This window comes from Barbatula barbatula (assembly GCF_947034865.1).
Source record: "Barbatula barbatula genome assembly, chromosome: 18".
In the NCBI taxonomy this organism is placed as follows: Eukaryota; Metazoa; Chordata; class Actinopteri; order Cypriniformes; family Nemacheilidae; genus Barbatula; species Barbatula barbatula.
The window spans coordinates 17,803,796-17,817,356 of record NC_136781.1 but is presented as its reverse complement, the minus strand read 5'-3'; the positions used below and the strand labels follow the sequence as shown (position 1 = coordinate 17,817,356).

General features: G+C 38.6%; 1 protein-coding gene across 1 annotated transcript; it reads right to left on the bottom strand.

Annotated features, from left to right (window-relative positions):
* Positions 1-439: 439 nt before the first annotated feature.
* LOC306907956 (matrix-remodeling-associated protein 5) lies at positions 440-10,070 on the bottom strand (the record flags this gene model as incomplete). Its single annotated transcript, XM_079480498.1, has 6 exons — positions 440-2,633; positions 4,167-5,070; positions 5,519-8,788; positions 8,999-9,389; positions 9,504-9,633; positions 9,880-10,070. 6 exons carry the CDS (start codon positions 10,068-10,070, stop codon positions 725-727), a joined length of 6,795 nt encoding a protein of 2,264 aa, XP_079336624.1. The 3' UTR covers positions 440-724.
* Between the last annotated feature and the right edge of the window lie 3,491 nt (positions 10,071-13,561).

Here is a 13,561-nt window from a genome sequence, read left to right as displayed (position 1 = left end):
CTTTTGGTAATTCCCAAAAGTTTACATTGAAAACAGAATATGCATGTATATATTTGTAGAATGTAATGCAGTACACATCACATTACTTGGTATTTGCCTTTGTACAGTATAGTATAGTGTAGTATAGATAGTAAACATATACATATGTTTTTTAAAGTTGTATTCATGACTGATATGGAACAACAGTAACCATATCTAATATTCAGTTGTTCATTTAGGCACAATGTTGTTAGTAGCTTACATAATTGCCTTCTTGTCTATTTTTTGTAAGGCTACTGCATCAATGCCAACATTTGTACCATACAACGCCTCGACACTGCTCTGACTGTGAAAGGCTTTTGTTATGATGGACACGAAAATGCCTGAAATGTGAGAGAATATAAAACATACATGTAGACCTCTGAGTTTTAAGGATTAACACTGTCTCGGGAATTTTTTTGTAAAATTTAATAAAAACATAATGTAAAATGATTCTGTGGAATATATAAATATGTACAAACCAATTATTTCATAAATTAAATACAGATTACCAAATAAATCTTAGCCTTGAGCATTTGGCACCCAAGGCTGTGACAATGTAAAAACATTAATGCCCTTTAACACATTGTTTATATGATCTTAAATGATTTACTGTAGGTGACCAAAACTTGTTTGGGGATAGTAAATAAGTGTCATAGCATTTTGTATGTGAAGCTAGGAGTGCATGCCCTAAAGGACTTCTGATTCAGATCACTTGAAGGTATGTTGCTTTGAAATCCGTTCCCAAGGCATTTTTGGCATTACATTTATAAATCCCTGAGTTCATGAGGCCTGGGTCCTGTATGACCAAATTACCCTCTTCTGTCATGTAAATTCCATTTTGCCCGGTGAAGCGATTATTAGGTACAAGTGTGGTACGTCCAGGGAGAGTCCAAGAAATGTCTGGTTTGGGTATGCCAGCAGCTATACAGTTTAGAATCACAGGAGACCCCTTTCTAACTCTTGTTACTGAAGGGGGAGCATGAGTGATTTGAGGTGGAAACACCATAAAACTCACGGGATATGACAATGTTGATGATCCAAATGTGTTGGTGGCTTTGCAGGTATAAGTTCCTCTATCAAATTTGGAAGTGTCTTTAACCTGAAGTGTACCATTAGATAAATATGTCACTCTTCCAAAAACCTGAGGCTTATCCAAGAACAGGCCATTTGGAAGAGTCCATGTAATTACTGCCTGAGGCCACCCTTCCACTGTACATGGCATGTTTAATGTCTGTCCAAATGAAATCTTCATAGTGGTAGCTGTATTTCTAATTTGAGGCTTTTGTCCAAGTTCTAAAGCGTAACGCTTTTCTGCTTGTCCAGCTATATTTTTGGCCAGGCAACGATATACGCCCTTGTCGGTGACAACTGGGTGCATGATGTGTAAAGTTCCATTTCCCACGTAGTGTGTAAACCTTTGAAGTTTCATGCCTGGGTTTAGCGCTGTCCCATTTGGCAGAATCCACACAAACTCTGGCTTTGGTTTTCCAGCTGCTCGGCACTCCAAAATGATGTCATCACCATCTGGTTGGAGGGGAAGAACCTCAATGTTTGGCACCAGAAAGCTTGGCTTTTCAGCAAGTGATGCAACTTCCAGGTCAATTGCTAGACTTGCTTCCCCTAAGTAATTTTTGGCTATGCACAAAAACTGACCTTCATCAGTTTTTCGAATGCCCCTCAGCTCAAGACTGCCATTTCTGTGGACTTGAAATCTGCCTCCCAAATATGGTGTGGGCAGTGATATACCATAGGGTGTGGTCCAGGTTATTTGTGGCTCAGGCATACCCTCAGCTTTACAGTCCAGCAGTAGGGTTTGGTAATACACAGCTAAAACCTTCTTCTCTGTTCGTCCACTTTGTCCATCGATTTTCAGCTCCTTAATCTCAACTAGAAGCTTAACATTCCTAATGTGATCTCCGGCTGGGTTCCGTGCCACACAGGCGTACTTTCCCTGGTCAGCCAATGTCAGTTTTTTTATTATTAGAGTTCCATCATTAATGATTTGGTATTTGACCGAAGATGAGGTTATTATCTCATTTCTTGGTGATATCCAGACTATTGTAGGTTGTGGCACACCTGTAGCTTCACACTTTATTTCAACTGATTTACCAAAAGTACCCCAAATGGATATCTGATCATAAGGAGATGTTTGAAGTGAGTTTGGCATCACTTGTACACTTACTTTCATTGCATCTTCTCCCAGGGTGTTCTTAGCATAACATGTATAATTGCCCTCATCATTCTTTCCCATTTGTTGCAACAAAAGTGTTCCATTGCCAAAGATGATATAGCGCCGATTACGGATCCCACTGTCATCCGATTGGAGCGCATTGTTGATCATGGTGCCATCTGGGAGGCTCCATGATACCTCAGGGTCTGGAAGGCCAGAAGCTACACAGTCCACTAGGAAGTTGTCTCCATTAGCAACTTTCTTATGTTGCACCCCAGTGTTTTCTATCTTTGGTGGACTCATGAGAACATCTACTTGGAATAGCTCCATGTCTTCACCATTTGGTCTTTGGTACATGCACAGATAATTGCCAACATCTTTCTCAGTCAGTCTCAGAATTCTCAAAGTGCCGTTGGGGAAAGCAGTAATGTGTCTTTGTGGACTGGGAACAAATAGAAAAGAAATCGTTTACACATTTATATGACAGTTGAACATAATTTACTAATGATTAAATGGGTTCATGAAACTCATGTGCAGTAATTTTAGTCCTTGTCTTAATAATAACTAAATAAATTGTTGTTATCAAAATTAATGGACAAACTCTCAGTTACGGTATTGTCTAGATCACCAGCAGTTGTTTGGGCTATCTAGTCTGAGAAAGATGCTTATTTAATCTACACCACACATTGTTTGAGTTACACAAGTGATGAAGTAAGGCTGCTGTGAGTTTGACAGAGTACACACTGTGGTAACAGTGTGGGACAATAATTGCTTAGTGGAGAAACGTGAATCTTTTAAGGTACGTTTACGTCAAACCTCAATGATATATGAATATCGATTCAATCTGCTAGCGATTCATAAATTTCAAAAATCTATTTTTTTAAACGTTACTAAATATAATAACGTGACGTCTTTACTGCGAGAGAGGTGCAGCACCCAGACCTTTTACAGAGTGCACACATCACGCACAAACACGGAGCACACAAAAGCTGTAGAGAAAGAGAGAAAATACATTCAGCCCTTTAGGGCTAAACAGTTCTAAGAGTAGAAGCCAAAGTACCAACTCTACTCTGACCGCAAATGTGAAGCGATGACATCTTAAATGTGCGAATTAGTCCATCAATAAACGACCAAACGATTCCCACCCCTAATGACGAAAGCTGTGCCAGCTTAATGCCACGAATTTACGTTTATACATTTGTGTTTGTTCTTGTTGACAGTTATTTTCTACTTTTTGAGAATAAATAGATTAATTGAATGTCTTATATAGCAGTGTTTTATTTTAAATATATTAAGTAATTTTATTAAATGTTATAGTAAATAAACGTGGCAAACTTTTTTTTGTTCCCTTTAATAAAAACGAATACAATTAATGTGACAAATGATGTAAAAATGAACTTTCCAATTTTACAAAATAATCCATACAGCCACACAGAACGAGTAATGTAAGCATTATTAGGAATGTCTGCGAGAGTACTGTCAGACTCAGGATATATCACGTCAGTGTCTGATTTTCATTCACTTCTTCCCCATATAGTGGACTGTTTAGCATCCGATATATAGGGAATAGTGAACAAGTGAGCGAATTCAGATGCAGCTAAAGGAATGTCACCTGACTTGAATTATCTGATGGTTGTGGTATAGAGATATTTTGATCATACTCTATCATTCTATACTATTCTTTTTTTTCTAGCTCAATGGCAAGGGTCATGGTTTTGATTCAGAGAGCCTGCATACTCATAAATTGTGCCACCTGAATGCATTACACATTACTTTGGATAAAAGCATCTGCCAAATGCAAATATGTACATTTAAGATTTGTTTCATTTTATTGAATTTATTTTTATTTTGTCAACCAACATAGGAATAAGCAATTGTCACCTTTTTATCTTTAATTAAATATGAGTTAATGATTTTTCAATTCAATGTTTATCTTTAAATACATATATTTATATGTTTAAATATGCCCCAATACCTGTAGTGATGTTCCAGCAAGATTTTAGATGGCAGTCTCCAGACTGTGCCTCTGTGGGAGCCTGTGGACTCCGGACAGTGCAAATAAACTATGGATCCATAGGTTGCTGTAACACTGTGTTGCTGAGATAAGCCTTTCCAGGGATCTGGATCCTCTTGCCTTATGTCCATCTTCACCATTCTTTTAGCAAAGCCCACTGGGTTCGTAGCTAAACACTCATACCTCCCTGAATCAATGGGACTGGCATTCTTTATAAAAAGTGTTCCATTTGGGAAAATAAATAACCGCCTTCCAATGAACTGTGTGACCTTCAATTGTGATCCATCAGGGAGAATCCACTTAATGAGAGGTGATGGCTCACCTTTAGCAGTGCAATGCACATATATGTTTCTGCCAACATTTATAGATATACTCTCAGATGCCATTTCAGCAATTGTCGGTGGTAAAACTGTGACATGAATGTGGTACGTTAGTGTATCGGCCCCTGCTGCATTGCTGGCAATACACTTATAATCACCGTTACTGGAAATATTTGCTGAGTAAACACTCAACGATCCATTTGGAAAAAGGTATACTCTTTGATCATGGGTACCAACATCTCGCACAAATGTCTTATCTGGAAGTATCCATGAGATCTGAGCTTCAGGCTTACCAACAGCAATACAGTCCAAGCTGACTGGTTTTCCCAAATATACAGACACGTCTCTGGGCTTTAAACTCATGATTTTTGGAGGCTGAGTCTGCACAACAAGTGTAACTACCATACGGTCCGAACCAAATTTGTTTTGTGCTGTGCAGAGGTATTGGCCTCTGTCTTGCAACTGTACATTCTTTATCCTAAAAGTTCCATCTGGAAGGACTTCAAATCTTTGTCCATGTTTTGTGTTGGCCTGAATGGTTGCACCTGTAAAAGACAAAGAATCAAATTTATCGACAGATTAAAAATAAAAAAATAAATGTGAAATAAACTCTATTTTTTATAATTTATGTTTAAGCCTTTTTCACATTTTAAGCAATATGTTATTTGTTTAAAGCAGCTCCCATAATGTGATGTGCCCATTGCCAGAGGAATGCAAAGACTTGAGAGTATAGTCTAAGATTTCAAATAAAAAGAAATTAGTTTGAATCGTCTAGATCTAATCAAATTTTATATGTAAATGCATGACTTCTTGACTGCATGGTCTTCTTGATGTCACACATGTCAATGTTTCATTTACAATAAAGCAAAATTAAAAGAAAGCAACATAACATTAACATGCTGTTTCTTTTTATGTCGAGGGTATACAAGTTGTTTTCTTTCATTCAAATGCATTTCTTTAACAAATACGTTTTCCAATGAAAAATTTACCAACCTGTGGAAACTTTGGTCCATGATACATCCGGTTTTGGGTCCCCAGATGATTTACAGGACAGGTGCACATCTGCTTCTGCTAGAGCAGACACAGTTACAGATTCAGTTGTGATACTGGGTTTGATGCCCCTTCCCATCAAGTTTGGAAAAGGAATAGCAGTGCTCAGTTTCTTTGCTCCAAAATGACTGTAGTGCCATCGGCCTCCAAATGGCACATTAGCTGTGGTGGGTGGTTTGTTTGTATATGCCAAGACAGGTGCAGGAGTCACAGCCTTGTAGATACTTGGGAAATTTGGTGCTTGGTGAGGCTGAGGGGTGGACTGACATGTCTTTGGTTTAGAGGTAACAAACTTTCCCAGCTGGGCCAGTCTATATGCATTAAGCTGTGATTGTCTATATCTGTTTCTGAGCCTGTTGAAGAGCAAGTGGTCTCGTACACGAGACAAGGAGCTGACATGTGGAGCTATGGTCCTTGAAAAGGAAGCTGTCGCTACCCCCAATGTTGTGGGCTTTGCTGTCTGAGCAGTGATTTGAGGTTGATTAGTGACCCCTAGACCCCTGCGCCCTGTCTGTTGAAAATACCATGCTTTGTTTTGGAAAGGATGGTGTCTTGATGTATGAACTGTTGGCCAAACTGGAATGCCATGGTTGTTGGCCCAGAATTTAGGTGACTGAGTGACTGAGATGTTTTTTGGTGTATTCTTTGGTATTAGCCATGGGTGGATAGGCACATCTTGCCTCTCAGGTTGTATTCCCCAGCTATAAACTCTCTGTCTTTCTATTATAGGTAAGGTTGGTTTCTCAGTCACAAGGGCTCTTTGTGTCATTGGAGAATTGATGTTACTGCTTAGAACTTTAGTAAATGCGGTTGCTGTTATCTGCAATGTCTTATCTTCAAGTGTCTGGCTGTTAGTTTTTAAAATAATTTCTCTGTTGTCATTTTCATACCTTTTGTTGGGTATGGGGGCAAGTGTATTGGACACTTCTTCAGTTTCTTCCAGAGCTGTTGTAATTATGTGTTGACCTGATATGTGGTTTTTCATCTTGCCATCAAATCTATTTATTCTGTCCTCTTTTCTCAATGTTGTTTTGGCTTCTTTAAGAGGAACTTCTGTGACTGGCAAAGCAAAGCTTGCAGTGACTGGCTCAAGCGGAACAGAAACTGCTAAAGTCATTAAAGCTGTGGTTTCTGTGTTTTGGGTTAAATAATTAGAGTCAGTCCTCATCACAGGACTTTTCTTTGAGAATTGAGTCATTGGGACAACAGAAGTGGGAACTGGGGTGAAATTTGGTCTTTTAGGACGTAACCGACGTAATGGAGGCCTACGGTGTCTATATGGGAATCTCCGCCTTTGGTTCCAGATAGAATTATTGTTAGCCCTTATTTTATCCTCTATAGTGTGTTTTGCCAACTGGGTTTCATTTTCAGGTACTGTTGTTGAGTCTATGTGTTCTAAGGTCAAATCTGAAATGTTAGAATCACTTGACTTTTGGTTTGATTCCTGTGAAGTATCCTGTTTTATGTGCTCACTGAGGGCCGGTAGTTCCAGCTGTGTCACATTAAAATTTTGCACACTTGAATTTGTGCTGACACTGTAAACTTCTGTTTTAGTTTCTTCATTTACATCATCTAACAAATGGCTGGTGTCTATAATCATTGAAGTGTCTGTCACTATTTTTAATGTGCTTGTAATTTTTGAACGTGTTATACCTGGTGGCATGGTTGAGACTCTTGCTTTAGAAAGAATCTGTTCCAAGCGACTTGGGTCAACCTCTTTGACAGAGTTGTTAGGTTTCCCTACACGTTCTTTGATTTTCACGCCTTTTGCATTTTGTCGGAGAACACCACTTCTGAGTTTTCCGTCCACCCTTTGAGGTTTAAGTTTAGGAGAGTGTCGTTTGATTTCTTCAAATCCCGACCCTTCGTTGTCCTCAATGCCAAAAAGTGGTAATTCACGCTCGGACATTGTAATACTACTTTGCACTTCCTTTTCACCGGTTACAACAACTAGATGAGACAACATGTCTGCCCCATAAAGGTTAGCTGCCAAACAACTGTACTCTCCGGCATCCTCATAAGTCACTTTTTGTATTATTAATGTGTTGTTCTGTGATACATAGACCCTTCCTTTAATGCTTGATGCTTTGAGAACCTGATGGTTTGGCAAGTACCATCTAGTCTCCACTGGCTCTGTGGAAGTTACTAAACATGGAAGATTAAGAATGTCCCCTTTTTCTATAGATATCTTCTTTCCATTTAAATCACTAGGACTCAGAAGGCGCATAATGACTGTGAGTCTGTAAGACACAACGTCCACATAAGTGTCTGTTCTCACAAAGCAATGATAAAGCCCGGAGTCTGCTATGCTTGTGTTTTTAATAACCAATCTATTATTTTCCATCGTTGCTTTATGGGAGTCAGTTTGATCCAAAGTTGTTAAGTCTGGAAGCATCCACTCCACAGGCTGATGCCCTGAGCTGAGCACGCCACAGTCCAGACTGACCTCTGAGTGCTCTAGTACTGTTTGAATTCTCCCTGGGGCTCCTCTTTGGATGATAGCCCAGGTGGAAATCTTATCGTCCTCATCCCCTCTTCCCATACTGCGCTTGGATACAAATGTCGAAAAATTCATCACAAGTTTTTTTGTTGTGGTTTTACGCCTGTTAAGCTGAAGGGTGACCCTTGGTTGTAGAAGCCAAACAGGTTCAGCCATTAAGTGTCCTTTAAGTTCTGTAAAATATGGTGAGTCCTCATTTGTGGCTTGAGAGTACTGAAAAGTAACCTTTGAAGAATTTCCAAGCCTGGATCCTCGCTCCAAAATAGCAGGGCTCTCGTAGTAGTAGGCAACCAACCTCCACAGGTTCTGTAAAGCATCCCTGTCAATCTCACACTCCAGGAAGGTTCGCAGAGTCACATTGACAACAATCTCATCTGTTCCGTGAACTGGCTCCCACATCATAGTGGTCCCTTCAACCGGACGTGTTACATCACAAGCCACATGGGCCTGATTTCCATGGCTGTCAGAGAGAATGAAGGTCAGGTGGCCTAAAGGATGTTCTAGGTCCTTAATGTATGGGGAATCTGGCTCCTGGTCTTCCCAGATGCTGCTTTCCCCAATTTTCAGTGGAGACTGGAGGGCGGGTCGGTCACAGGTGAGCTGGTCGGTCGAAAGCTGGGAGATCTGACTGTTGTTCAGGGACTGTGGTGAGGCACATACAGCACAGCTGCCACTATCTGCAGAATCACGGTCTTTTTTGCACTTAATAACTCCTGGAAAGAGAGAATATTTCAGAAAGAAACATTCCTTGATCACCTTGTATGTCTTTGCAGAACTGTACTCTTTCATCCTCGATATAACAATACAATGCATCCAAGATATAGATGAAAAATTAAACAATTTTGAAAACTCTCATTTTCAAATTCTCATGAGGTGGTTAAAATAGTTTAAAAGGTTTGAAAATGCAATCAAAGAAGATTCACCTTCATGGTTCTTGTCCCACTCCAAAAGCCACTGTAAGTGGCAGTCACATGTCCATGGATTTCCTTGTAGGGAGAGAACCTCCAGCTTGCTGAAGTGTTGCAGAGTATCAGGCAGTAGGAAATTCAGTTGGTTGTCTGCCAGATGCAGGTGCCGGAGACCTGAGGTCCAAAATGTGCCCAGAACTGACACAGTAATAAATGTGTGTGGGTGGAGTTCTCGTAATCGGTTCGCCTCCAGTTGCAGTAGCTTTAATGAGGTGAGTCCATTAAAGGAAAATGGCTCAATAAAGTCAATGAGGTTGTGGTCTAGGTGCAGTCGTACGAGACTAGTGAGGCCCTCAAACAAGCTTGGGTCAACTCTTTTCAGTTTGTTGTAGCTTAACTTAAGTATCTGTGGCAATGAAGAACAAAGATTACACCAAATATGTTTCATGTCAGCAGAAACAATGAAACACTACAGTATCATATATGCTTATGCGGTAATTAACCTTTTTTAGGAATGTACCTGAAGGGAACGGAGATGGTAAAAGGATCCTGAAGACACAGAGGCAATGTCATTTCCATGCAGCATGAGCATTTCCAGTTGCCGCAGATTTGCAAAATCTGAAGACCCAATATTTCCAATGCTGTTATAGCTTCACAGTAGACAAAGTAATGTTGTGAGTCGCAGAGTAATCATCAGAATTTCAAATATATCTTATACAATACTTCTGGTTAATATCATTTATACCATTGGTTTTCAATTGTTGTTTTAGGTTATCTTCTTCATTTGTACATTTCCAAGTATGGTTGAGAGTCAAAGCTTTTTGGGAGTGGGATCACTGCATCTTTATGTTGACAGTTTGGTCTGTTAGCTGAAAGCTTTCAGTAAAACATCTTACCCTAGGTTGAGCCTTTCTGTATCTTTGGGTATGTTGCGTGGGGCTGAGGGGAGGTGACGGAAGGTACAGTGGACCTCCTTAGGGTTGGGGCAACTGCAGGACCTCGGACAGGCATACAGGCATGGTGGCAAGATTAGCAGCAGGGAAAAAGCTGCCAACTTTAGGACAGCCGGTACACCCACGAGAGCCATGTCCCTCTTATGCCATTATCTGATTTAAGACCAGTGAGAGAAAAGGAGAGTTGTTATACAGTAACTTGTTATAGTAGATCAAATAATAATATTATCGTTTTTAAATGAATATATGTATCAAAGCTAATAATAACAACGTATAATTCAAATAGTGAGTCACTGTACATTTTGAGCTTTGTGCATTTCATGTTTTGTATGTTGACAGTTGTCAATGTGATACTGAAACTCATGAACCCTAAGAATGTCATTCCTATTCCTGACTAGGACAAATAACAGTTTGTGGCCTGCTGTTGGTGTATCATGATGTTTAAAAAACTCTGAATACCTATTTTTTGCACATAACAAAATGCATTATACTTACAGCAACATTGTAAAATTACACATTGTTTGACTGGATAATTGCATAAGGTACTTTTCAGTTAATCATAAACTGTAAGTGTACACTGTGGCTGAATTTAACAGCATTTGTAATTATATGTAAGATTTAGGATCTAAGCCTAAAGCTGTTTCTTATAGAGTAATATCTGTCCCTCCCCACTGAGCTGCTGAACCCACACATAATAAATCATTGCTCAAGTATTTGTCTCTGGAAGAGCTTTGCTTGGGTGCTTACCACATGCTGGCAACTCATCCACAGCCCAATTATACTAACAATCTTTAGGAGGTAGGAGGCGAGTGCATAAATACAAAAATATTTATATTTCAGGGAACGGAAACAAACGATTAGCAATCAGTTTTGCATTTTTGTTTTTACTTTTCTGCAAGCTTACTTTGAGCAAATGTCTGCTGTATAGTTCAGAAAAAGTGAAACGCCAGACATGATTTATTTATCTGTCAGATGCCCAATAATGACCCATGATGACTCAGACCATTTTGGACAATTTGAGCCTTTCTACATTCTTGTCTCTTTAATGCTGCTTCCAGCTGTTGCCAGGATAACTACACCATTTAACAACTCAATGAATATTTACATGGAGTTGTAAACAATCTCAACAAGTTAGCCCCGCTGTTTTCTGGTTTGGTACAGTATGTGTTATACAGAAAACTACTCTTCTATAAAACAATATTAAACATTTCTTGTAGAAAAGCTGTAGATTCTGTAGATCATTAAATGGCATACATCAAAATACAACATTTTCATAAAAAAACTATTATCTGGGATTAACTCCATGACAAAGCTAAGTTTCAGAAGTACATTCATGCATTATTTGTTTTTTCTACAGAAAATATTTAGTGGCTGATGTAAAATACTAAGTTTCTTGCACATTTCTTGCACAAACTTTTACACAAATTAGTTCATTCTTTACTTTTGAGGGCATCATTTACGTTAAATTATTTATAGATCTTTTTTAATCTTTTTCAAGTTAGAATGAACTTAACTGTGCTCGTGTGCTCAGACTGGTCATAGCTCTTAAAATATTAATATGCATACATAATGATTTCAACAATGTTCAAACGATGATGAAACCTATATGATTCTTTTGACGTGTTTTTGCAAGCGTTGGTTAAATTTCATATGCCATCCCATAATTTATCTATAGTGTCTCCCATATAGGGGAACTAACATAAACGTTTCAGTAAGCATTGGAATATTTATGAGCAAGAAAAAAACATGACATGCTTCTGTTTCTGTGGTTATTAGAGGCTTAAACAGATCTCAACTTGAGTACCTTGGAACAAATATTGCGTCTTACCTCAAGGTTCCGGTTGAGAAAATGTTACAAGTGAAGGCGAAGTGTGTAATTGTTTACAGATGACAGTCACGCTATTTTGTTTGTCCCTGTAACCCTTGGCCATGCAGGAACTGCTGGGAGCTCTGGGTGATGGAGGTTTAGCTGGAGAAAGTTAGACTCTAAGAGCAGAAGTAAACTACATCTGGAGAAGTGCTTAACTCCCACCTACACTCCTCCTTTGAGCTGCCCTGTACAGGGGGAGGGTTTGCCGGGAGACTTGGCCCCCATCCATTCCTCTTTCCAAATATTTCTTCCTCCAATACCTGCACCTCCTGATCTGTGGGTGTAGCTGTTGCTCCCCCTGTGACTGCCTTATGCTCGCTCTCTATTTCTCTTATTTTGCCCAAACCCCTCAATTTTCCTCTCCCTCTTTCTTCTCTGTTCTTTCTCATATTTAAACACAGGAATAACTGCAATAGCTGTATGCTGGTTTTATTAATATTTTCAAAATAAAATGTGAAAGTTTTCATTGTTTTATTGTTTTTGTTATAACTCTTATGTTCAAAATGTAATTGCATGTAAATGTTAAGTGCAGGGTTGGGGAGTAACTGATGACACGTAACGGGATTACAGTCATCAGGATACAAAAATTTGGTAACTGTAATACGTTATACAATTGCATGAAAAACAAAATAATCAGATTTAAATTACAATTAGTAATTTTTTTAATTAATTTTAGGATTACAATTGTTAAAAAACTAAAGTAAATGTTTTAAAACGTGGAAGTGTAATGTGTATTTTTGTGCTGTGCAACAAATTTCTATATTCAATGTTTTCTAATGCATAAAACAGCAAAAAAAACTAAAACATTACTGAATGCTTCTCAGCTTGTTTTATCTGCATAGCCTATAAAAATATGACATGTATGCTGTTGTATGTTGTGTTAACTGACATTAATAATCATGATTACAAAGGCAAAAATCAACAGTGACTTAATTTTAATCTCTTATAAATTCCTGTTTTTCCTTATATTCTTCTTTGAGCCCCCTCAAGACTATTCTGATGCTGTTTTGCTTCTGTGTAAATTAAAATTTTTAAAATCATATTGCTTTTCTGTTTTATTTACATATGTGACCCTAAAGTAATCCAAAAGCAATCGGACTACATTTTTGGGACAGGAATTTTGGGCCCCATGACAAAAAAATCGAATTTTGCCCCCTCGGTGCAGCTGTTGGCACCACATCTCTAGGACCTAACTGTCCAATCAAAAGCTTTAAATAACTCTTATCAAAGGCTTGCAACGGTCTTGATTCCTGTAGTTCAATACTAGTACTAGCAAAATATTTACTCCTGGTGATTTGTAAATGCAAGTCTACATACAGTATGCAGTTCACTATTTGATGCAAGATTAAAAGCCACCATAAAAATGTCCATTCTCAATGTATTTTTATTGTAAAAATATTGACAGATTTAAAAAAAAAGAAATAACCTAAATATATTAACTTTTTACTTAACTGTACATATATGCCAACAACAAAATAAAGTTGACGTGTACAATGGAATTTCCACATCAGTGTTATTATTGTCATGATTCCGCTATCATGTCATGTTTATTTTTGGTCTTGCAGCGGAGTCATGGCATAGCCTTAGGTTTTGTGTGAGAAAGACATGGCTTTGTTTTGATTCTGACATGCCATGTGCTTTCTCGTGTCTCGTCAGTGTTTCCCGCCCTTTTGTCTCGTTAGCCTTCCCATTAGTGTCTCATTACCTACACCTGCCCCTTGTTCAATTATCCTGTGTTTGTTTCCCTTTAAAGCC